Source organism: Anarrhichthys ocellatus, unplaced genomic scaffold (genome assembly GCF_004355925.1).
Source record: "Anarrhichthys ocellatus isolate YVR2014 unplaced genomic scaffold, GSC_Weel_1.0 scaffold15, whole genome shotgun sequence".
Lineage (NCBI taxonomy): Eukaryota > Metazoa > Chordata > Actinopteri > Perciformes > Anarhichadidae > Anarrhichthys > Anarrhichthys ocellatus.
This window is the reverse complement of record NW_022280045.1, coordinates 4,316,397-4,338,837: the sequence shown is the minus strand read 5'-3', so window position 1 is coordinate 4,338,837 and position 22,441 is coordinate 4,316,397. Positions and strand designations below refer to the sequence as shown.

The following is a 22,441-nucleotide window of genomic DNA, read 5'->3' as shown; positions in this document are numbered from 1 at the left end:
CTCTCTCTCTCTCTCTCTCTCTCTCTCTCTCTCTCTCTCTCTCTCTCCAATACGTGCCAGCAGAATCAGATACAGTGGAGGAGGTTTGCTGAATAGCCACAGGCCAATCCGAGCAGTTTATGAGTGGTGCCAAATGTCTCAGTCGGGTACTCTTTTCTCATTCAGCCCAAGAACACTTGACACCACAAGCAAAGGCCTGGCTCTCACCAAGGGAGTGTGTGATAACACACCGTTACAACCCATTAGCACTGTCGAAAAAGTGGCACACACTCACTTACACGCAAACAGGGTGCAGAAATAAAGAACTGCTTTTTGAATACCGACAAAGAAGGCGTGCGTATCTTGACAAGATTGGAGATTTCTTGTGTTCTAGGGTGCTGACTGGTTGCCTCGCCCTCCGTTTACTAGCCCACATGCTCCTGATCATGGACCTAGCACACACACCTTGGCTGCCTACTGTACTTTGTGTGCTGACACAATGTGACAGGCCCTGATGAATGCGTGGTCTGCTCAAAATGTCTCAGCCACTGGCAGATCCTCTGCAGTGATGAAGGGTAGGAGAGTATACCGAGCCAGGACATGAAGAGAAGAGAAGAACATTTTGAAAGCTAACTGCTTCTAAGCTAATTAAAGCCTAACTTATTCATGGACATCGCTTTTGCCAACCACTGAGTTTAATCAAAGGGTCTTTTTTTCGGAATCAGAGACATCTGTTCATGTGCCTAATGTTTTCCCATGTACACATGTAAAGCATAATGTATGGCTTAATCAAGCAAAACGGACACGGGCCAAAAGGAAAAGGCAAAGGCATCCCCGGACCTCCGTTTTCCTCTGAAAGGGCCAATGCCGGCAGTGCCAAGAGCTGAGGGTGCCATGGTAACGGGAGCCACTTTAGGGCCACCGCAGGAGAAGGAGAGCATAACCTTGTCATAATTGTGGACCGAGCTTCTGGAGGGAAACGGATCCAGCAGGGGGAATCAGTTACAGACTCGCATTGGCTCAGTCATCTGCATCAATTCTCTGTTCTTCTCATGTGGACTGAGAAAGCACATAACCATAACCACACACGCACACACACACACGCACACACACACACACACACACACACACGCACACACACACAGACAGACAGACAGAGACAGAGAGTAAGTACTGCAGTCTCTGAGAGATGCACCCAAAACCATAAGCAAGAAAAGAGTTCTAGGGCCACACCTATAAATCAGCACAAAATAAAAAAACCTCATGAATATAAGAAAGAGAATGGAGTGGGAAAAAGAGAGTAAGGCACAAATAGCAGCTCATCAACATAATACACAGGAGAGTGTAGCAACTATTTGTTCTGCCTGCATTCACTCAATGTGGAGATGGATTTAATGGCTTCCTTATTTCCCAATTGATTAACAACAGCCAGCCACACTGGCTCACAGACTGACATTATCTAACACAAGCACACAAACAAATATGCAGAGGGTTTGTTACTTTTTTCTGAAATCTGAATGTATTAATAACTTGTACTTTTCCAAGCAAGGTATTAGAGTAAATAAGTATCGGGGGAATCTGGATGACCTGTTTGAAAGGAAGCATACAAGTCAGCATCTACTCATTTAGAGAAAATGAAAGTTCGCAAGTGCTGCCAAAAGAAATGTTTTTATGCAACAACTGGCCACGGCAAAGTAACAAGATACAAAAAGTTGCCTCATCCCAAAGAACAAACTGCTGTCACAGCAGCGCAAGTCAAAATAGCAAAATCAATCTTTGCTGGTCTTTTTAAATATGAAAAGAAAATCGATTTCGGACGTACAAGTCAATAAAGAGCCAGCTGAAGGGAATGATATTGAAAATCGGACAATTTTAGCTAAAAAATCCAAAGTAAGTAAAAGCAAGTTACATCAGTAATGTGATTGCCCAGGAGAGAATGATCTTTGTGTGTCAAGTATTTACTTTCCACAATCTCAAGTTTACAGTGGACGGAGGGGTTAAAGGACTGAACACATTTCTCTTACCTCTCCACCACGTCGTCTCCGCTCCAGCACGTGGAGTCGTCCACTACGTTCTCCCCTTCGCACAGCATCTCTGGCAGCGCGGCAAAGAACGACTTGTAGCGCTGCAGGTACATCAAGAACTCCCTAAGGAAAAAAAAAAAGACACATTGGGGAAAGGACACAGAGCGATTTTAAAACAGGCCACAAGTCAGATTAGAAATATACTGAGAAATAGATAGAAATATAATATATTGAGAAATGTGTTGCGTGATTGTGGCTATGAATTTGGTGTGGTTGCTGGACACGCTACTCGGTACTTTGGTACCATATCACCAACCGTGTCTGCATTCCATTCAACAATACGTGCATGTGATAAATACACGTGACGATGTTGATGGCGGCAGAAAAATGAGCGGCTTTGAATATGACCACTTCCCTAAGTCAGCACATTTTTCTCAATTATGCTGTGCCGTGAAGTGCTTGCTTCATCAGATCTGCTGACATATGTTGTCGATATAAATGCTGTCATCGCCGGCAAAACAATGACATAACATTTTGATCGGACACACATTGATGCCACCCATGAGGCAGAGCAAAAACCGCGGAGGTCATGTGCTGAGTCAGGAGACCGTGTTCGAGAACACGGTCCCAGCATCGGTTTATGTGAGACATGAAAAATGTATCGGTCGCCCAAAAGACAATCAATGATGATGAAATGTGACAGGTATGTATGCAGTCCCAATATGGGAGAGTGTGTGAGAGAGGGAGAGTAATACGTCCCCTGGGTTCATGCTTACCTAGAGAGTGTTCTCAGACTATGTTTATTGTTCTTGGAGGGTTTCAGGGGGAACGAGCTGGGAATGATGGGAGTTGGAGTCCAGGGGAGATTGTTGCAAGCAAGGAGGATGCGGGGATGTGAAAGGTGGGGCGTAAGAGAAGGACAAAAAGAAACAAAAAAATGACAAGACAAGACACATGGGGAGGAGGGAGAAAAAGATAGTCAGTCGACCCTGGAAGAGAGTTATTAATCATGCACATGCAGAGACTAGCCACACCACACATGAATCAATAACCCTTTCTCCTCACACCACACCAACAATGAAACAGATATATGTAATGTATATGTTAAATCAATAAACAAACACCCAAGCAAACATCTGCACATGTGCATACACAGTTACATATTCAAAAGGAACGCTAAAGAAAGTTCTGCTGAGCTCCTACATTCACATTTTTCCCCATTAAAGCGAAACATAAATGTTGCTTTACTGTGTCACGTTTCATATTTTTCAGCGGCACACTGTTCTCCCTTTACTACGGTGGGTGCTGCCGCGTCTCTGAAGTGGCTAGCGCTCACATGTGCTCTGGTCAGGGCTGGCAGCAGGCGGGGTGCTGGATTGTGTTGCCATGAATGGTGGTGGCAGTGCCAGGCCAGACCTGTCAGCTAAGGCTGGCATCAGCGCAGTGATTCATGGTTTGGGACAAGGTCAGGCAGGCAATGCTGCGAGTGTGTGTGTGTGTTTTCGTCTGTGGTGCTATTTAAGCTCAGGCCCAGCTGGTGTGCGGAGTTGGTGGTATGGCAGTCTGGGAAAACAGGAAATTGTTGGTCCGTCGCGATTAATCTCCCCCACACCTCCCCCTCTCCTGGCACATCAGTGCACATCAGCTGCTGTGGGCAAAGGATAGCTGCCTCAGAGGCCAGGTGGAGGGCATGGACTTTAGTTCCAGGCACTACATTTACATACTATGTGTGCGTGGGTGTGTGTTGGGCCCAACTAACCATATAAAGAATAGAGAAGTGATGGCAGCTGTGAACAAACAATGGCCAACCCCCTCAGGCTATGTCATACAAACCTGACCAGTGTTCATTTCATTTACATTTACTTTTCATCCAGCTGACCATTTAGCAGTCTAACTCATTTAACAAGCAAAATAAAATCTGCAGCCGAAAAACAATTCGCATTTTGGCATTCTGATTTACAACAGGCGACATCAAACTTTGGAAAGTGACTGAACTAATCCTAATTCAGTTCAATGCTTTGTCTTACCTCCTCAAGTGGGCCAACTGCCCCAGCCACTGCTCTGGTAGAGGTTGGGACGGGGCGGCAGATGGAGGAAGAGAGGAGGAGGTCACGGTCGAGGTTGTGACCTCTGGGCTGGTAGGTTGCATGCTTGTAGGCTCCCTAGTAGACAGGCCACACACCTTGTCCACCTGTGGGGAGGATGGAGCAAACAGACACACACCTGTTGAGCTCAGGAAAACATATAACAGCAGGGGTGGAGCTGCAGGGGGACTTCCATAAAACCACCAATTGACACCTGCGCAGTTGAAAGCATATAAACTAAAACAAGTTATTCAAAGTAACCAAATGAGGAATGACTACACTGCAGTTGAATGATTGTGGGCTGAAGAGAGGCAAAAAAAATTATGGGGCAGAGAATTTGGGAGTAACGGACAACATGGGAAAATAGTGGGTGTGAAGTGAGGGGATGTGATGAAAGAAAATGCTGCGATGAGTGAGTTATTGCCGTGGAGGGCTGACAGTGAATGTAAAACATTCCACTACCTCATGGAGGTGAGCGCACGTGCGCACGGTTGGCAACGACGGCGAGTGTCTCCAGTGGCTATTAAAGCCAGCAGCGGTGACAGCGGGGTCACGGGAATGAAGGGGGCATGTGCTTGAAAACCCGAGAAGTAAAATCGATGACATCTCATTGGCTTAAAAGCCTGCGGCCAGTGTTATTAAGTGGTCCTCAATTAGCCAGAGAGACGGAGCGTAATGGCTCTTGTACGTACACACCGGACTGAGTACAGCAACCGATGTATATACGCTGCTTTTGTCTCGAGGGATGAGTCATTGTACCGCGTATGGATGTCCAACAGGACTAAGTGATATTTAGCAGCACCACTTATCCGTCACTGATTCAGAAAAGGAATCCTTACAATAAGACGCAGCGAGAGTTAGTAGCGATTAGTAGCAATTAGTAGCAAAAACAGAGGAATGCACAAACAGATAAACTTAATTTGGGCAGGAACTGGCAAGCATCTGTGTTTAAATGGTTGTCTGTCCACATGCTGGGAAGAGTTTGGATAAGCAAGTCTGGAAGCAGCTGAAATATGTGTTAACGGTCACAAAATGTGTCTTGCCAGCCTGCTAAAAATACACTTTCCCTCCGGGGGTGAAGGCAGGTCAGCTATCTTGTGTGCCTTATAAATGGGAGTTTAAATGGAGGTTTTCACATAGCAGGCAGCTATTCCCGGGGCAGGGGAATTGTCCAACGGCTCAGGAGGCGCTTTCATAACTAGCAACATAACCAGCCACCTGAATATTTTTCATCTTCGTTGCACCGTTTGCACTTCACTCTTCACTCTGGCCTTTCTCTCCTTTGTTTTTCTGACCACATTCTCAGTCTTAAATTCTCTCTGAAGGCAGACGTTGGGCACGGGGAAAGGTTGTTTTATTGCATTAACCTTAACTCCCTCCAGACCAATAAAACATGCTCACATGTGGTAGAGCGGCCCACAGCCACACATGGCCTAGCCACACACACACACACACACACACACACACACACGCGCACACAGGCAATAATGCCACACACACATTACATTGTGACGGCGAGAAAAGACAGAACATAGCAACTGTTTTAGCCATGGAGCCCTCTCAACATACTAAGTCACATGCTATTTGCATGTGCTGCATGTACCGTCTGCACAATATGACGTAATCAGACATTCATGAGAACAATTGTACATTTCAAACCTGTGAAATAGGTTGTTTATTGAAATGAAGTTTGCCAAATTAAGAGTGTCTGAGCAAGGGTAATAGCAAACAAGGATATTCTAACATTTACAGTTCAGTGTATGTTTTGTTGATTAGGCCAGGGCTTTCAACATTGCCCAATCCAGCATTATTAACACTGGCAAGTACGCTAGTGTTTGTGGCAACAAAACAAAGTGACTCAGTAAAAAGTCTGACAATTCCAAGAAGCAGCGAAGCTATAAATGTCAAAGCTGATTCATTTTACAACGTAAGCATGCAACATTAAGTACTCAGCCAATATGGCAGACTGAATTGAACCATAGGCCTCTACATTTATTGAGCAAAATACATTTCTATGACATAAATTCCAGAGATTCAAAACAGATACAACATACAGTCCCATGACAGAATTTCCAGACTACAGCATTTGGGAGGACTACAGTGCTGTGCGTCCGTTTGTATGAACGTGGTGAAGCTGGCAGGCTGTGCAAGGAGCAGGAGAGATGGCAGGTGAAGTGAAATGTGTGAATGTTGTGTAAAAGCGTTTTGAGTAGTCGGAAGACTATAAGGCGCTATAGAAGTACAAGTCCTTTTACAATTTACCATTACTAGTTAGTAATAATAGTGATTGTTTTTTTTGTTAGAGGAAAGGAAATAGTGTTGAGGAAATAATGTGTTTATATATAATATTATTATATATTATTATAATATTCTTATTTTCATTGATTTGGGCCATGTGCTAAATGAACTTCAGCAAATGTAAACATATAACATACCCAAGCAGTGTACAGAACAAGTATGATGATCAAGTATCATCAAAAGTCTATTATATATCGTAAGATACAAATAGTTTAAAAGAGCAGGAACGTACTTCCTGGCTGTACATTAAGTTTTAATTACATTTTATGACGCTTAAGTCCATTGGTTCAATTCAGGACATGAAAAACATCCAAAAACGGTCTGAGCTTCAGGTTATCATTTCTCTGCAGTGGTGAAAAATGGAGGATTAAGACGGGATCTAATCCCGTCATTGTGAAATTTTCAAAGAGGCAGACTGAACTTTTAAATCCAGTGCCATTTCTCACCTGCCTTTGTGTGACTCTTTGCTATTCTCCAAAGACAAAAAAATGTAAATATCCATGTAAAATATGAACATCAAGAAGAGGTCACCCACAGTTCTGTTTGCATTACCCCGATATTTCTTAAAAACCAAACCACAGAGCTACTTTTGGAGAGAACGGAAAGGATTGAACCAAGGCCAACATTTCAAAACAAAAAAACGCTGATGCAAAACATTCTCATGCCTAACTAAGCATACAACAGCGTAAACAGAACACAAAGTCACCGTAGGGACAATAAACAGCATCCTCGTTATGGATCCTCTGGAGAAATGGAGACGAGCTCTTATAGGTTGGATCTTGTCACCACATACTCCTCAGGGCCAATCAGACAACAGGTTGAACAATAACATGGGCTAGAACCTCTGCCATAAATCGATTATCTACTGACCTGATGATGGCGTGAGGATGAAAATCCCATTCGGGCACAGCATGAGTACTTGGTTTTGCATGTGTGTGTGTGTGTGTGTTTGTGGGGGGGGGGGGCACCTGTTTGTCCTTGTTAGACCTTCACAACTCCAGCTATTTTGCAGAGCATTCCTCATATGATTGCCTGAGGACAGAGTCTGATGGGGGGGGCAGATTTTTTTGGGATGCATGTAGTCCACATGGAAGGACTTCAGGGAAATACAAGGCATGTATTCTATGGGTATTTGAGCTAGCCAATGAAATTTGATTTCTACTGCTAGGCCCAGGACGGATCACTGTTTTTACGTGTCTTCTACTGGTTTGCATACTAGTAGAATAGACATTATTCCACTCAAACCAAATCATTTATTTTGACCATAAATGTGTGCAGCAGGATCTATTCCAACGTGTTCAGCTCCAAAGTGCAGTGTGTATCTGCGCCTTATGCACATATCATCGGCTCAGAGCTAGCCAAGCCCAGGGCCATCCCTCCTCTAGGGGAGTATTGGTTTACAGATAGCAGCGGTGGTCTTGTCTTCCCAGTTTATTTATCAAGGGATTACCCAGTAAAGCTGAGGGAACTTTCTCAGCCCCTCAGTCACCTCAGGCACATTGCATTGTGGGATGAAAAGGGCTTGTTTGGTCAGTGAAGAACCCCTCTCTTCCACTTTTACATAGTGTGTGTGCTAAATATGCAGACACACATACAATCTGCTCGCCTAATGCTACGCACTGTTTAACTCTTGGAACAGAAGCACGTCTGTCAGCTCGGCCAAAGTGAACAACGACTAAATGTTCTTTCTAGAGATCAGAAATTCATAACATTCAAGGTACAGAAAAGTCACATACTGAGATTGTGTTATATAACACTTCCTGACTGTAGCTAAATCAACATTCAACCTATCTTTAGGGATTATTTTCATGTATCACAGTTATGACTCATAAGGGTGAATGGCCTAAACTGCCCAGAGAAATGCAGACCACTGGTTTGTGCCATTAATTGTATTTTTGGAAATTAATCCCAGGAATTTGCTTCAGGATCATTGCTTGTACTGTCTCAGTGCTGTACATTTGTGTTATGTTCAAGTGTACATTTTATCAATTCGCAACGGCAAACAACTCATACTTGCAAATTGTCTCCGTTTTCATTCATATCCTTGGAAATAGCTCTCGGGACTGCTGCTTATATCCGTTATCCAAACCACAGTCTCTGTCATCTCAAGACATCTCATAACCATGAAATATTCCCTAACCAGTAACAATTAGGGAATAAAATGAAGTGCACAGTATAACATACTGGAATCAAAAGTGTCAACAGTGCCCTGCTTCTTTTTGGGTTTAGATACATGATGCACTGACAGAGTCAGAGAAGAGACATCACATAACACAGAAGTGCCTGTTCAGTACCAAGCTGGACCACCTTTAGAGAAGGAATTTTATTCACCATGAATGTCACTGGTTTCCATGACAGTTATGTAAAGTAACCAACTACCAGGCTGAAAAAAAAAGCGATGGAATGAAAGAGCAGAAAAGAGAGCAAACACAATTAGCTTTATTGGTATTTACTGCATTGCGGTTCCAAACTAAAGGAGAAAAAAATGCAGAAGAAAAAATGCAATGAGTAGCCAAGTAGCGACATGAGTAGCGGTTCACATTCTGGTGGGCTCTCTATTCCACCGCTCAGGAAGCTGCTTGATACTTTGGCAACATAAGTTGTTTATGGTGTTTTCTCCAAAGAAAACCCAAGGTATCAATTATGTTTCAAATGACTGGACTTTTTTCCCGTCGGGCATCTCGATAATTATGTTTTTACAAGTAACAATTTCCATTTCTAATTGCGACACATGAACACGCAGTAGAAAGGGAGGGCCTGCTACTCGCCAGGAGAAGGCTTTCCGTTTCTATTTGCACAAAGTGCATTTTTCCTCATGTTAAACTAAGATAAATCCTCAACAACCTTAGATGTACTGTTACACATGCAGTCTACCATATAGCAAGGTTTCAGCTAGATAAAAACACGTTGCCCCTTTATTTACGTATTAAGGTGACTACCAGAATTGTGCAGGACACGCAGTGTTGTGGTGGAGGCCTTGAGGTTAAGGAAGCAAGCTTGTGCCTGGAAAGTTGCCAGTCCAAACCCTGGACCATCTGGGAAGATCTGGGTGGGTTAAGGGAATAAGGAAGTCTCTCTCTCCTCCCTCAGCAACACTATCAGGCGGTGTTTTATGTTTAACCACACAAAGAGACAGATGTAGGCTTCAAGGTGTTGAGTTTAATCAGACCATAATGGCCTCAAACAGCGGTCAGCACGGTACTACCACAGTATAATTCAAATTTTTCATCTGTAATATAGACAGCAAGGTAACTGTACAGTCTACTTGGATATAATAACATGCCTGGGTTCCCAAAGATCTAAAGTGGTTTCGGGTGGAGACTCTGTGAAATGCCGATTATCCACAATGAGAGGGTTTCACTGTAAACGATGAAGATTTTGCTGTGTGTAGAGCTGGTTATTTACATACATTTTAATAGATGAATTAAAAGATGAGTTTCTTATACATAGCTACATACATTTCATTCATTCATGACGTAGTGATTAGACCTGTTGATGACAGTAGGTCTTGAGTGAAGGAGAGAAAGCAGCCGTCGCATATGTGTGACTCAAGGATGATACAAAAAAGACGTGGGTGACCAGGTCTTTGTATTCATGCACCCATTCAAGTTAGAGAGCAATGTTTCAGGTGATGAAAGCTTTAATCAGCCCCACATCCTCTCTTTAGACGAGAGACGTCTTAGCTCTTACATACAGAATAAAATATATGTCTTGCAGCCTGACTTTACATTGTTTAATGGAACTGCTCATCAATAACTCACTTGTGATTGAGTAAATGTATTTTTTATTATACTAGACTAAAAGTGGAAAAAAAAGTATAGTCAGAAATTCTTCTGTCAAGCACTGAGATTATACAATACATGATGCACAAGGTAACAGATGATGTCACAAGTATCAGTTATGAATGACTAAAACTACTGTTAACTAATAATGGTAAGCTGTGAACACTTTAAATAATTTAACTAATCCATCCATTAATTACCCATAACCGCCTATCCTATTCAGGGTCGAGGGGCAATTGAACTAATGCCATCCTTAATTATTTTTACATATACTATACTTCAGTTCTTTTGGTTAAGAAAGATTAAAGCTGGTCACTATCACGGACAGATGTGGTGTCATACGTATGAACTGGAAAAAACAAACAAATTCCTAATCAACTAATTATTTACTGAATACAAAAGAACAAATGAATGTAAACATGATGTATCCTGAAGATGTGTTGTAGCTTTAAATCAAATACTAAAACGGTCTGAATAGACTATAAAAACACTCAGTATACAAAACGCCCCCCCCCCGAGCCACTCGTATAAGCGAATAGTGACAGTCTTCCACTTGGCCTTGAGTGAGAGAGTGTCGCTGATTTACAACATTACTCTTCCCCCCTTGGCTTCTTTTCTTTCTCTCCTTGCCAATTGTTCTTTGCCGTCTATTTAAGGTCTCTCTTTATTCTTTCTAAATCACTTTGCCTCCATCTTTCTCGGCAGTCTTCAACTCTGCAGTCTCTGTCAATCAGTCCCCTCCCCGTCTGTTTCTCACCCTCTTATCCGAATGATGTCAGTGCTAATTAAAGAGAGACTCAGTCCCTCGTATATCAAGGGGAAAAGTCCTTGAGATTCCAATCGGGGGGAAGAGAACATTGAATTTCACTCTCCACATTGGGGCTTGTTTACCCTGATTAAATCGCTTGCAGATGATCTAAAAAATGAGAGGCCCCTTATAAATATGGGTGTCGCTTTGGAGTTTGTTTACGACGTTCGTCCATCCTCGTAAACAAATTCGCGAGAACTACAGACGCAAAATGTGGCGACATGTCTTGGGAGGATTCAAGTGGTGTTGCACCGCAGAGATGGAGGGGAAAAAAAGACAAGAGACAGAGGAAGTTCAAGTGAGTTCATCTCGTCTGTGTCTACGTTATGGTGGATCAAGACGCGCACAAGCGAAGAAAAGGAGCTGGCGGACAGAAACTTTGAGAGTCCACGTGTCCATTTGAAGGCTTCCAGTGAACCCGCAACTACCACGAAAATCATAACACAGATTCGGGTTAACTTCACAGCAGCACCTGCCTGATGTTAGAACGCCAGCTAGCTCCCGTTTGAAGGTGCTGAAGCAGAAGGCCAGTGTGCATCCAGGCATCAAGTGAGGATGTTGGGAATATGAGGACGCACAGGGGATGGCAGGGGCTATTTAAAACATTAAAGGAGGGCTCACAGAAGAGGAAAAACACCATCTGGTCAGGGGGTGCTGATGCAATGGTGGTATGAACACCACATTTAATCTAGATGAACCATTAACTAGAAACAAATGGTCAAAAAGAATCTGATCAAACAATCCCAGAGATGTTTTTTTTTTTCCTGAACAAGTTATGTGATAGTGAAACTCCTTAAAGTGGACAGAAGCAATATTACATACTGAGGTGTCCTGATTTACTAGATAACAGACAAGAGGCACAAACTCCTCGTCATGTCACGGCACGTTCTCCGTCACAATTTAAATTCACAGCTCAAATCAAATTCAGATTTGATTCATCAACTGCGGTCAGTGTGAGGAAGACTTATGGATACAAGCTTTGATATTTTTTAGTGTCATAAACGACAACATCAGCATACTTGTACTCTTGTCAACCCTATTTTCTTTTCATTGTCGTCTCTCTACCTCCCGTGTGAAACAGCCAATCTGAGAAGCAGACCGCATGCTCTGAAGGAAAGCCCCACATCGTTTAGTCTCCCCCTCTCTGTGAACATGTCATCACCTTATAATCAACTGCACATCTGACAAATTACGTTCCACCAATCCCCAGTCATGGCTTACAGAGGGAAAATCATATACCAAGGACCACTGCTTCATGGTCACATCCAAATGCATTGGCCCAGCAATCAATCGGCATGGCGATTGATTGCTTTTACAACTTGCCTTTTTCAGAAATGCAGGATTTCGCTTGTGGTGTTGAGGGCTGCAGCGTATTATCAGCAGCAAGACAAATGCTAAAAGAGGGAAGAGGAGCTGGAAAAGAGGCACATGGGTGCTGAGGAGAAGAGAGGCTGCACCCCCCCCCCCCCCCCATCATTAGCTAATGGACTGCTGAGTAAGTCAGTCAGTCAGCTTGAGGGTTGGACACCGTGCCAAAGGCGCACCCAACTCAGAAAGATGGGCTAAGCGTATAGATTGGGCCATGAGCGCATTTTGCATCAGCTCCATTCTGCTAACGGCCTCAAATATTAGATACAGAAAGCATACCGCGTGTAAAGGCTTGAGGCTGCGTAGCTAATCCTTTTAGATAAGGTGACCTTCAGAGGTGGGCTCAGCAGCTGATGTCAGAATGTATCTCAAGTACAACATGTAAAACGTTAATTCAATTACACATAACATTGCATGTCAACACAATGATACAATACGGAATTGATCTACGTTAAAACTGCAGGAATGCAATGTCCTTGAACTTTTCACAATGATAACTGGTAAGACGTCAGTAGCATTCAGCTATGCTATCGCCTGAAAGTAGTTTTGTCAGTAATTCTGACAAATATCTGGTTACTCTATTTCCTCTGGTCTTCCCCACTTAAATCATCTGGAGAGAACTCATTTAAACAGATTAGTAAAGATTAAAACAAATCTTGATCTATCTGTAAGGGCGTCTTTAACTTAGCTCTTTATTACTGCTTGTAATCTTTATGTCGAATAGATTTAAGTACAACTGTTAAGTGGTCATATATTTTAAGCATACAGGCCTGACACAGTATTAACGGTACGGCAGAAATATCTGGTGGTGCACATTGTTTGCTGTATATTATCATATTTATCATATAAAACACAAGGTTGCAGAGATGGGATTGGGAAAGCAAAATAAAAAGTTTGTTTTCACACCAATGATATTCTATCTTATTGTGGGATGGAGCAAAATAATGTAAGCCCCTGCAGTCTGTTGAGGTGCCGCCGTGGTGAATGGAAAGCTTCCAGTCATGCCACTGGCCCTTGTTTCCATTATCTACAGGCCCAGGCTGCGATTATCATTCCTCCATAAGACTGTAATGAGAAGCTGGGGTAAAACCAACAAGCGGATAAGGTAGACCTGCATATAAACTGCTCTAATCTGGACCACGGTGACTATTTTCTCATAAGCAGACTATGAAGCTCTCAGAGTGAATGAACGAGTGAGGGCGTGAAGGTGTGAGTGAACGCATGCTTCTGTGTGTAGGCGATTTAAAGTCTACTCATCTTTGGCAAGCAGAAGACATAAAGTTCCCCTCTAGGTCATATGAGCCATATCATTTTTTATGGCCGTGTCAATAAACAGCAGCCTGCGGCCTCTCCGGCACGGTTGAGGGAGAAACTCTAATGTGAATTCAACAGGGCAGCATTCAGAGGGAGAAACCCCTCACTTAACATCGGAGGCTACCATTGGCACAGGGGCCCAATAAGAGCGGCCACTTTTACAGGATATTTTTCGCTTAATTGTGTCTACTCAACATAATCCACCCCCCCCCCCCCCCCCAATATCCATAACCATAACCACTTCCCTCCGCTCCACGTTCACGCTCCATCTCAATAAGAGCAGGAATGTGTTCAAACGGAATCTATCCTCTTGCTGCCCCACATGACTATCAATGGCTGCCTTTCACGCTTACGCGCGGCGCTGGTATTGTCACAGGGTGGGCCGCACATCCAGGCTCCTTGCAGGACTTCTAAAAACCTGATACCTGCACACGGTGTGGTGATGTGTGTGTATATGTACAGTATACATGTGTTATGACCCGGGTCCTACCCTATGACGTACTGCAGCATATAGTGCAGACTCTGTAGTCTGCAGCGCTCTAAGTGAGAGAGAGAGAGAGAGAGAGAGAGAGAGAGAGAGAGAGAGAGAGAGCAACCACAAAATGGTTTGGGATAATATCCCCGTGTAAAACCACACATTCACAATAATTCCTTTAATAACAACTCTATATAATATTCGGACTCGGCAAAAAAGTTACAAAAGAGTTACTTCTTTGTTCTCGACTTCACACATAGAGTGCAAGTAATAACAGTAGGTCACGCAAGGTATTTGCACTTTGTTTGTGCACTTTTTTTTTGCTCTGCAGTAAGATAGTAGGGATAATATGTATGAAAATAACAAAAAAAGGTGTGTAAAATTGAGAATTCATCTGGGAGGGGGGGGTGTATATATGGAGGTGTAAGGGTGAAGGCGGCTACGCAGACACAGTAGTTGTGCACTGGAGACTTAACGGTTTCCCTTGACAGGCCACCGTGGCTTTATAAAAACAGACTGCGATTTTAAAAGGGCCATAGATCCAGGTAATACATGCCAATAGAACTTGTGTGTTATTCTGTGTGTGGCTAAGTGTGTGTGTCTGAGCGCCTAAAGTGAACGAGTAAACGTGCGTGCTCATGTTTGCTCTCTAGCCTGCGTGAAGCGTCGAGAGCACAGCAAACGGGAGCCACCAGTGTCCGACTGGGGGACACCTCCTTTTCCTGCAACAATTCTCTTGACCCTTTTTTTTTTTTTTTCCAGCTGGCTGGATCTAGTTTGTATGGCCTAGCTGGAATCCTTTCAATTCCATCCCATTTGTCCCCGCGCCGGGCTCCCTGCTCCAGGCTTGCCTGTCACCCCATGAATACCAAGCAGGCACACACACACACACACACACACATGCGTACATACACACACGAAACACAAGCTGCGTCTCTCTCTCTCTCTGCATAGCTGTATTAGGTCAGTCTTTAAGCCTGGCAACCAACCCTGCTCTGTCTGCACATGCATGTCTGTGTGTGTACAGTAAGTGTCTACGCATTTGGATGTGTGTGTGTGTGTGTTTAATGGGACCACAACAGTGCTTTGCATGTTGAAGGCCATGAACAACAAATTACTTACATTTTGATGTTACTGCCAACCACTTTCCGAATTGCATGTTTAAATATATTTTTCCACCTTTCAGGCAGGCATTTGTTTCGGTTAAGTACAGTAATGTGATTACTTTTTTTTTCCAGTAATGAGTAATGTAAGTGAACTTGAAATTCTGTAATTGCATTACAGTTAGTAATACCAGGGGCTAGGGGTCTGCTTGTTTGCTTGCCAGAAGTTGGATGGAGGGATGATATTAACTTTGTCTGGATCAGTGTGTAGGTTTTCGGGGGATCTATTAGCAGAAAAGGAACATAATATTCAGAAATGTGTTTACCTGAGTGTATAACCACCTGAAACTAAGAACTGTGTCCTCTTCATGTAGCCCGCCATATTGCACCGCCATGTTTCTATAGTAGCCCAGATCGGACAAACCAAACATTTGCTTTGGAGAGGGTCATTTGCATTATTTGTTACTTGAAGGCCACCGTAGTTCTGCGAAACGCTTAGGGGTAATTACTAGACTAATTGACGAGTTCATTGGAAGACTGCACTGTCTATTAAGTCAAACAAAAAAGCCAAGTCAAAGTTTAATCATCGAACAGCTTGCACATTATGGCTTCTATGGTGTTGTCTTACAGTTTAATGTAAGACAACACCAGTGTAGACTTATCAACAAGTGGTCCCATTAAAGATTAAGGAACAACTGCACCGTAAATAGGCCTTACCCTATCAACATTTAAAGTATTGGTCTTCCTTTTTTCTGATCCCATATTCAACACAGTTCATCACAGATAGTTCAACAGAGTAGCTCAAGGTGATGAAAGGATATATAAAAATATCTGTAACCCGTCATGGAGAGAGGTGGGGATGAGGATAATCGAGACACAGACTGGGAGAATAAAAAAAAATAAATAACACAGATCATTCCCACAACTCGCGAAATTCAAGTCCAGCCACCTACTCAGAACTGCAAATGGGCCCACTAAAGGTAGTGGAACTATGATGTCCAGAACTCTCCAGCTCGTGCCCAGGGGGGGGAGAGACATGTGTAAGTGCTCTTATAGATTCATGCGCTGTATGTGCATGCACTGTATCCACAACCATGCCTGTACGTTAAGGGAGAGAGGGAGATGCAATGGGGACTGAATGCAAGTGATACATTTGTTATGGTCCTCTTGATGATGCACATAAATCTCTGCTAATCACCTTCTGCTCCTCGGGGTATGACTCACGTTACCGTACACCCACATGCACGACCCCACCTTACATAGAGGAAGAAGGGTATTGCTGAAAATGTGAAGATAGAGAACACGGTGTACTGTATTCACAGGAAAAGCTGATTTCAGATGGTATCTCAAATAAAGCAAATGACATGCAAATAACTAGTACTCGGTGTACTATATATTACTTGTATGCAGGGATAAGTGTGAGACGAGGAAACTATTACAAAGATTTGATATTGACTTTTACAGCCATCTCTAAATGGATTTTTTTGTTTATTCAGTGTAGTTTAAAGGCTTGCTGTGAACATACGTAAGAATATGAATCTGAGATACGTTGTTAAACAAAGCAGAATATGAACTCTAGATTTAACTGCACTGTTCAGTTTTAGGAAATGTCTGGCAGTCATCCATGAAACCCTCTGTGTTGTGAACATCCAGCTCAAAATCATATAACATGAGGCACATGGTAATACTCACAGCATGCAAGTGCACTCGGTCCCCATTTTAACCACTACTTTTATTATTTTCATCATAGTCAATGAGCAATTCATAATATCCGCCCACAGTCAGAACCTAAACAATAACGGTGACTTTTAGCTGCCTTGCCATTTTGCCAAAATTAGTCCTTCTCTAGCCTCAGCTCAGCCTGCATTTCTTTGAAGGCGGCTGAACTTTTTTTTTGTATAAATATTATTTTTCTCTGAATAGTTTGAAACACTGTGCAAACATTAATGCTGTGTGCAGGATTCTTTGTTGCACTGGTGGAAAAAACTAGCTCATAACCCACAAGCAGCCCGCAAAACCTTTCCAATCAATACATTGAATATTGCCAAAGTAGATGTATAAAACAAAGAAGTTAAACAAAAAAGGTTTGGAAGCCTTTTTGCACGTGCCATCGAAAGCTGCTGATGTAGTGCATGACTTACTGTGGCTGTAATGAGTGGACCATGGAGCTGTGCGTAGAGCAGAGCCTCAGTAACGTGCCCCCTGACCCCAAGCAGGGCTAGTTCCAGACTGTGATGCCCGGCCATGGCGTGGGTTAGCTGCTCCAACAGGCTGGTGTACCGCCTCCAAGGCTGATCCAGCTCGGACACGCTGGCCAGGCAGCCTCGCATCACGTTCAGACAGTAGCCCACGCAGGGCTTGATGAGCGTCAAACCTCTGCAGTGAGAGCAGTACACCATCTTCACCAGGCCCTTCACGCACTCTTTGCTCATGCCGACGTGTTCGGTGGCGTTCATCACTTCCAGACCCTCCTCCAGGGCCAGGCCCAGTTGTCTCCCGGCTCCCAGTGCCCCGGTCAGCTCCTGGGCCATGACGGCTGGATGAGGCCCGAAGGGGTTGACGTCCTGCCTGATCATGCGGAGACAGTCGTCCATTTCGCTGCCCATCGTCATGCTGCTTTCTAGCCCTGGATTGATGAGCCGCGTGTAGACGAGCGGGAAGAGGTCGTTGAAAAAGTGGTGGATTGAGGCCTCGACGGAGACGTTGGCCCCGCGGAGGTAGAGGGAGAGGGAGGAGAAGAGCTGGTTGACGTGGGGGAGGGCTTGGTGGGACACGGAGGAGTAGGTTCCCTCCAACAGAGAACTCATGTGGCCCTGAGAGAAGGATAGAAGGTACTGGAACATGTCTGGAAGGAGAGCAAAAGAGAAACACAAAGATAAGAGATAGAAAGGACCCGGGCAGATGACATTTTATGTGAGAGGAATATTGAAAATCATTGATGACGTGAAATGAATGGGTAAGGCATCCGAAATGCAAACGCGTATCCAAACCCTGGATCTGAACCAATTAAGGCTTGAGTGCATCAGTAAGTTAGGCTGAGAAACCAGTGTCAAGTTTCCCTATAATGCTGTTGGATATGATTGTGCATGAAGTCATTGCCCCAATAAGTTTGTCTTAAGAAGACTTCTGTCTGTCTACAGAGAGAGAGACAAAGACAAACAGAGAGACAGACAGAGTAAAATTAGAAATGATGAGAAAGACACACTGGATGGAATAAAACAAAAAAAATAGATCCACACAACAAATAGCTCCCGTTAGAAGGATTTGTATTGCTGTGTAACGTTTCAAGGACCAAGCTTTATATTTTATATCTATATGCTACCAGCATACATGCTTGTAAATGCATTATGGGTGTTTAGGTTGGCGAGCCTGGTGCTACACAGCAATTACACAGCAATAAACATTCTTCTTACGAGATCTACTTGGTGCACGGATGTATCTGTTTTGAACCCTGCTATGAGTCTCAGGCAACTGCAATCAGTTTTCTCTGGTAAATTGTAAACACTGTAAATTCCAGATTTTGGAGCAGTGTTTGACATGCCACCAGCCCACCGCACACACACACACACACACACACACACACACACACACACACACACACACACCAGTTGAGTCATCCAGTTCTTATGTCATTTCCTGGAGAGCAAATGAAGTTGGAAAGCAATCAGTGATGTCAGTGCAGAGGCAGAGATTAGTGCCAATGAAGTGCCACTTCTTACTAAGCAAGGTACTGTAACAGAGCAGAAAGACAGAACGACAGAGGGTAGAGCAAGGGCGGGGAGGAAAATAAATGAAATTTGGAAAAACTCTTTGACTCTCTTCCCTTGCCATTTTCTCTCCAATTTCTAGTCTACTAGAAAATGATGTAACTATTACTTTGATCAGAAATGATCCCATAGAAACAGAAAAATGGGCGATCTTGATTATTACAAAGGGGCAACATGCCAGTTTGAAAAGTGAAGCCAATGCAGAACTGCCTCAAACCTGTATTTTTTCTACTGGCCTTTGAGAAAATGGCCTAACTTCTCACTCAATTTATTACCCTCAGTTAACATTTCAAACATGAGTTTATGCTCTCAATCACTAGTTTCAAGCATAGACTGTATATAAGAAGTGGACGTATTCACCGTGACGTCATTAATTAGCTTCTGGACGGACGTTTTAAAGCCTCCTGTTCAGCATTTTGTCCGTCGCCGTCATGTTTTTTGGCCATTGCCATGTTGTTTTTTTGAAGTGACATGGGAGGGTGGAGCTAAGTACAACCCAACGCTGAAGAGAAAAGACATTTTAAAGTGACCAAAATGCTACGCCTTCATGATAATTGAAACACATTGTGAAAGGGGTTGAACGGGGTCGAAAACACGGACGTAAAAGTAAAAAAATGCCTTGTTTAGTGTTGGTGTGTGTGTGCGCGTGTGTGTGTGTGCGTGTGTGTGTATGTATGTGTATGTGTCCTCTGTTCTGGACACAACACTCTCCTCTGGGGTGTGATGTCAGCTTAAAAGCATGACAGGACATGAAGGAGCAGCAGCAACTGTACAGAAATTGAGACAGGAGAGTGAGGGAGCCAATACCACCCCACCCCCACAACATACACACACATCCATGAAATTAAAAAACTAAGGATAAGCCCACAGTGTGTTACAATTCTGCGTATGCTGACTGCCAACCAAATTTATCACGTAGTTTTTAAAAAATACGCTTGCTTTACGTCAACACTAACATATTCATTCATAAAAGGACCTTTCGCGTAGTGAATCTATTTCAGCACAGTGATTGTTACCAAATGAGTGTGTGTGTGTGTGTGTGTGTGTGTGTGCGTACAGCCCCTCCCAGCACACAGACAGAAGGATAACAACAGTCATGTCCTCCTCAACAGCTGCACTAATATGACCGCTGTCTGTGACACACGGGGACTCCCCACCGGCCAGCAAAAGGCACAACTTGTTTGCGATCACCGTGATCAGAGCTGCTCCCGCACACATAGCATTCAAAGTTGCGGCCCATTAGCTGAGCTTTGGAGAGCGTGGCCGCGTGTGATGGAAATAAGGCCGACAGACACGGCAAGTAATGGTCTGTTAGGGATTATTACTGCAAAGTGAAGGGCGACAAGCTGCAGTCTGACTAGCAGTCAGAAGGAGTCACTAGAGACGGACCATGAAGAGCATGACAAAAGAAAATAAAATTGCATTTGATTTGTCGAGAAGTGATAGCTTCAGTTCCACCTCGGTGTCTCCTCAGCCTGTGGGGCCCCCGAGTGGGTACCAGTGTGAGGTCTGAGGCCTGCTCGCCTGCCAGTCAGACATTTACACCACAAGATGTACCCACAGGCTAAGGTTACATGGCATTACATAATGTTATTATAAAAATGATCATGCTCAGAAATACCACGGTTTAATCTTACTCTCTGTGAGATGTGGTGGTGGTGGTGGGGGGACTACAAAAAAAAAGTTTTCTCAAGGAAGCAAATAAAAGAAAATTCAAAAGTTCTGTCTTATACTTCTCCAGAGCACCATGGCTGGATGCACATATTTCAAAGGGATTCTGACGGGATCATTAAATCTTTAAGACATTCCGTACTTGTTAAAAAATTGTATTTTTATTTGCCAAGAGAGTGACACAGAGCGAGAACACGAAAGAGGAAAGAAAAAAAAAGGGGGGGGGGGGGGAGAGAGAGTGGGAGACCGCCAGGAAAAATGGAATAAAAAGAAGCGACCGAAGAACCTTTGAACGAGGAAAAACAACTACTGTACAAGTGGACTCCACCTTGTGAACATGCTCGGACATCTGGATTCAGTTGGCCTCTGGGTCCGGAGAACTTCCTTGTCTCTCCATGGCTGTAACTTCAAACAGGTCTTCCTCTGAATATACTGAATGTAGGACAAGAGTCCACCTTTCGTCCTCTCCACACTTCCTCTGACAAACAAAAAAACTGGATCCCCTGTTTCATTCATTTTTTTTTTAACATCAGTTATTTTCTGTTCTCCATCAAGTTCTCTCCCACATTCAAATGTATCCGGTTTCTCATTGTGGGATAAATCCAGAACAGTTGCTGAAAACAGTGTTTTTTTTTTCTGCACTTTCCAACAGGGTGATAACAAAAAAACAAGAAACCAGCAGCTTTTTAAGTCCTTTACCATCGCATGATAGTCAAATGAGTTTGATTATTCCGGCTGACCACAGTGTCTGAATCCGGATTTGACCGCACTCCATTCAGACACGCAGTCGTGGGTGGCTATCATTACCATCTACACTCCCATCGGTAAGCCTCTTGGGAAATGAAGTCCTGATGGACTGAGGCTATGTTGCATGAAGCAATTAACTTTCATTTCTAAGGAAGTCCTAAAAACGATGAAATTCAAAACACGTAATTGTCAAGCTATGACTATACGGGACTAAAGGAACAGGCCGGCTTGGTCTGCGGCGCAGTGGGGCTGATGTGACACGCTCTCTGCTCAGAATAAACAAGGTATCAAACGGATAAAAAAGCAACAGCGTCAAAGCAGACGAGGCCTTTGTATGAGTATGAATTACGACTTTGGGATGGGGTATTATACCATATCTTTCCACCAATGCGATGCCAAAGCCAAGTCTCTGAGATCACCGGGTTTAATCATAAGAACTTATTTCCACTTTACATTCTGCATGGCAACCCAGTGTTTTACTGGCACAATTAGTCACCATGGTGAAGCTTCCACGATAACGGAGTCAAAATAAGTGCGGCGGCATGCTCTGTGATTTAAGTCTCAGCTCTAGTGTTTTTCGCCATTGCTACCCAGCGGCCCCCTGGTTCCTCGGGCCACTCTCACACTGAGAGAGATGCACGTGTGCGCGTGTGCTTAACTGAGAGAACCAGAGCACGGTATTTAAGTCCAAGGCAACAATGCTGGGTTACCGAATCTCAGCAGAGACATGTGGCACATGGCGGCCATCATCAGATCAACATGGCAAGTGTGTCTACAAGAGATTGTATTGATTGTATGATTAGTAGTAGTCGTAGTTCTACAGCAGTAAGAGTGGTACTTGTTGCGGTAGAAAGTTATTTGTTGATTAATATTTAAAGCCCGTATAACTAACACTTAAAAATGTCCGACTTTTGGGCCTCTTTGTGGTGGTGGTATCAAAAAAGACACACTGGCCTTGTCTTATTCTCTCTCTATCTCTCTCTCTCTCTCTCTCTCTCTCTCTCTCTCTCTCTCTCTCTCT

At 43.6% G+C, this 22,441-nt stretch overlaps 1 protein-coding gene across 2 annotated transcripts in view; it reads right to left on the bottom strand.

Annotated features, from left to right (window-relative positions):
- Positions 1-22,441, bottom strand: part of gpc5c (glypican 5c) — a 90,112-nt gene that overhangs the window by 49,655 nt on the left and 18,016 nt on the right. The window contains exons 3-6 of one of the 2 annotated variants that reach the window (XM_031854579.1): positions 17,377-18,080; positions 4,031-4,194; positions 2,780-2,836; positions 2,004-2,126 (exon numbers count right to left, since the gene is read on the bottom strand). In XM_031854579.1, the coding sequence (XP_031710439.1) occupies positions 2,004-2,126; positions 2,780-2,836; positions 4,031-4,194; positions 17,377-18,080 (1,048 nt within the window). The remainder of the gene's footprint in view (positions 1-2,003; positions 2,127-2,779; positions 2,837-4,030; positions 4,195-17,376; positions 18,081-22,441) is intronic. The other variant, XM_031854580.1, reaches the window with a different exon arrangement.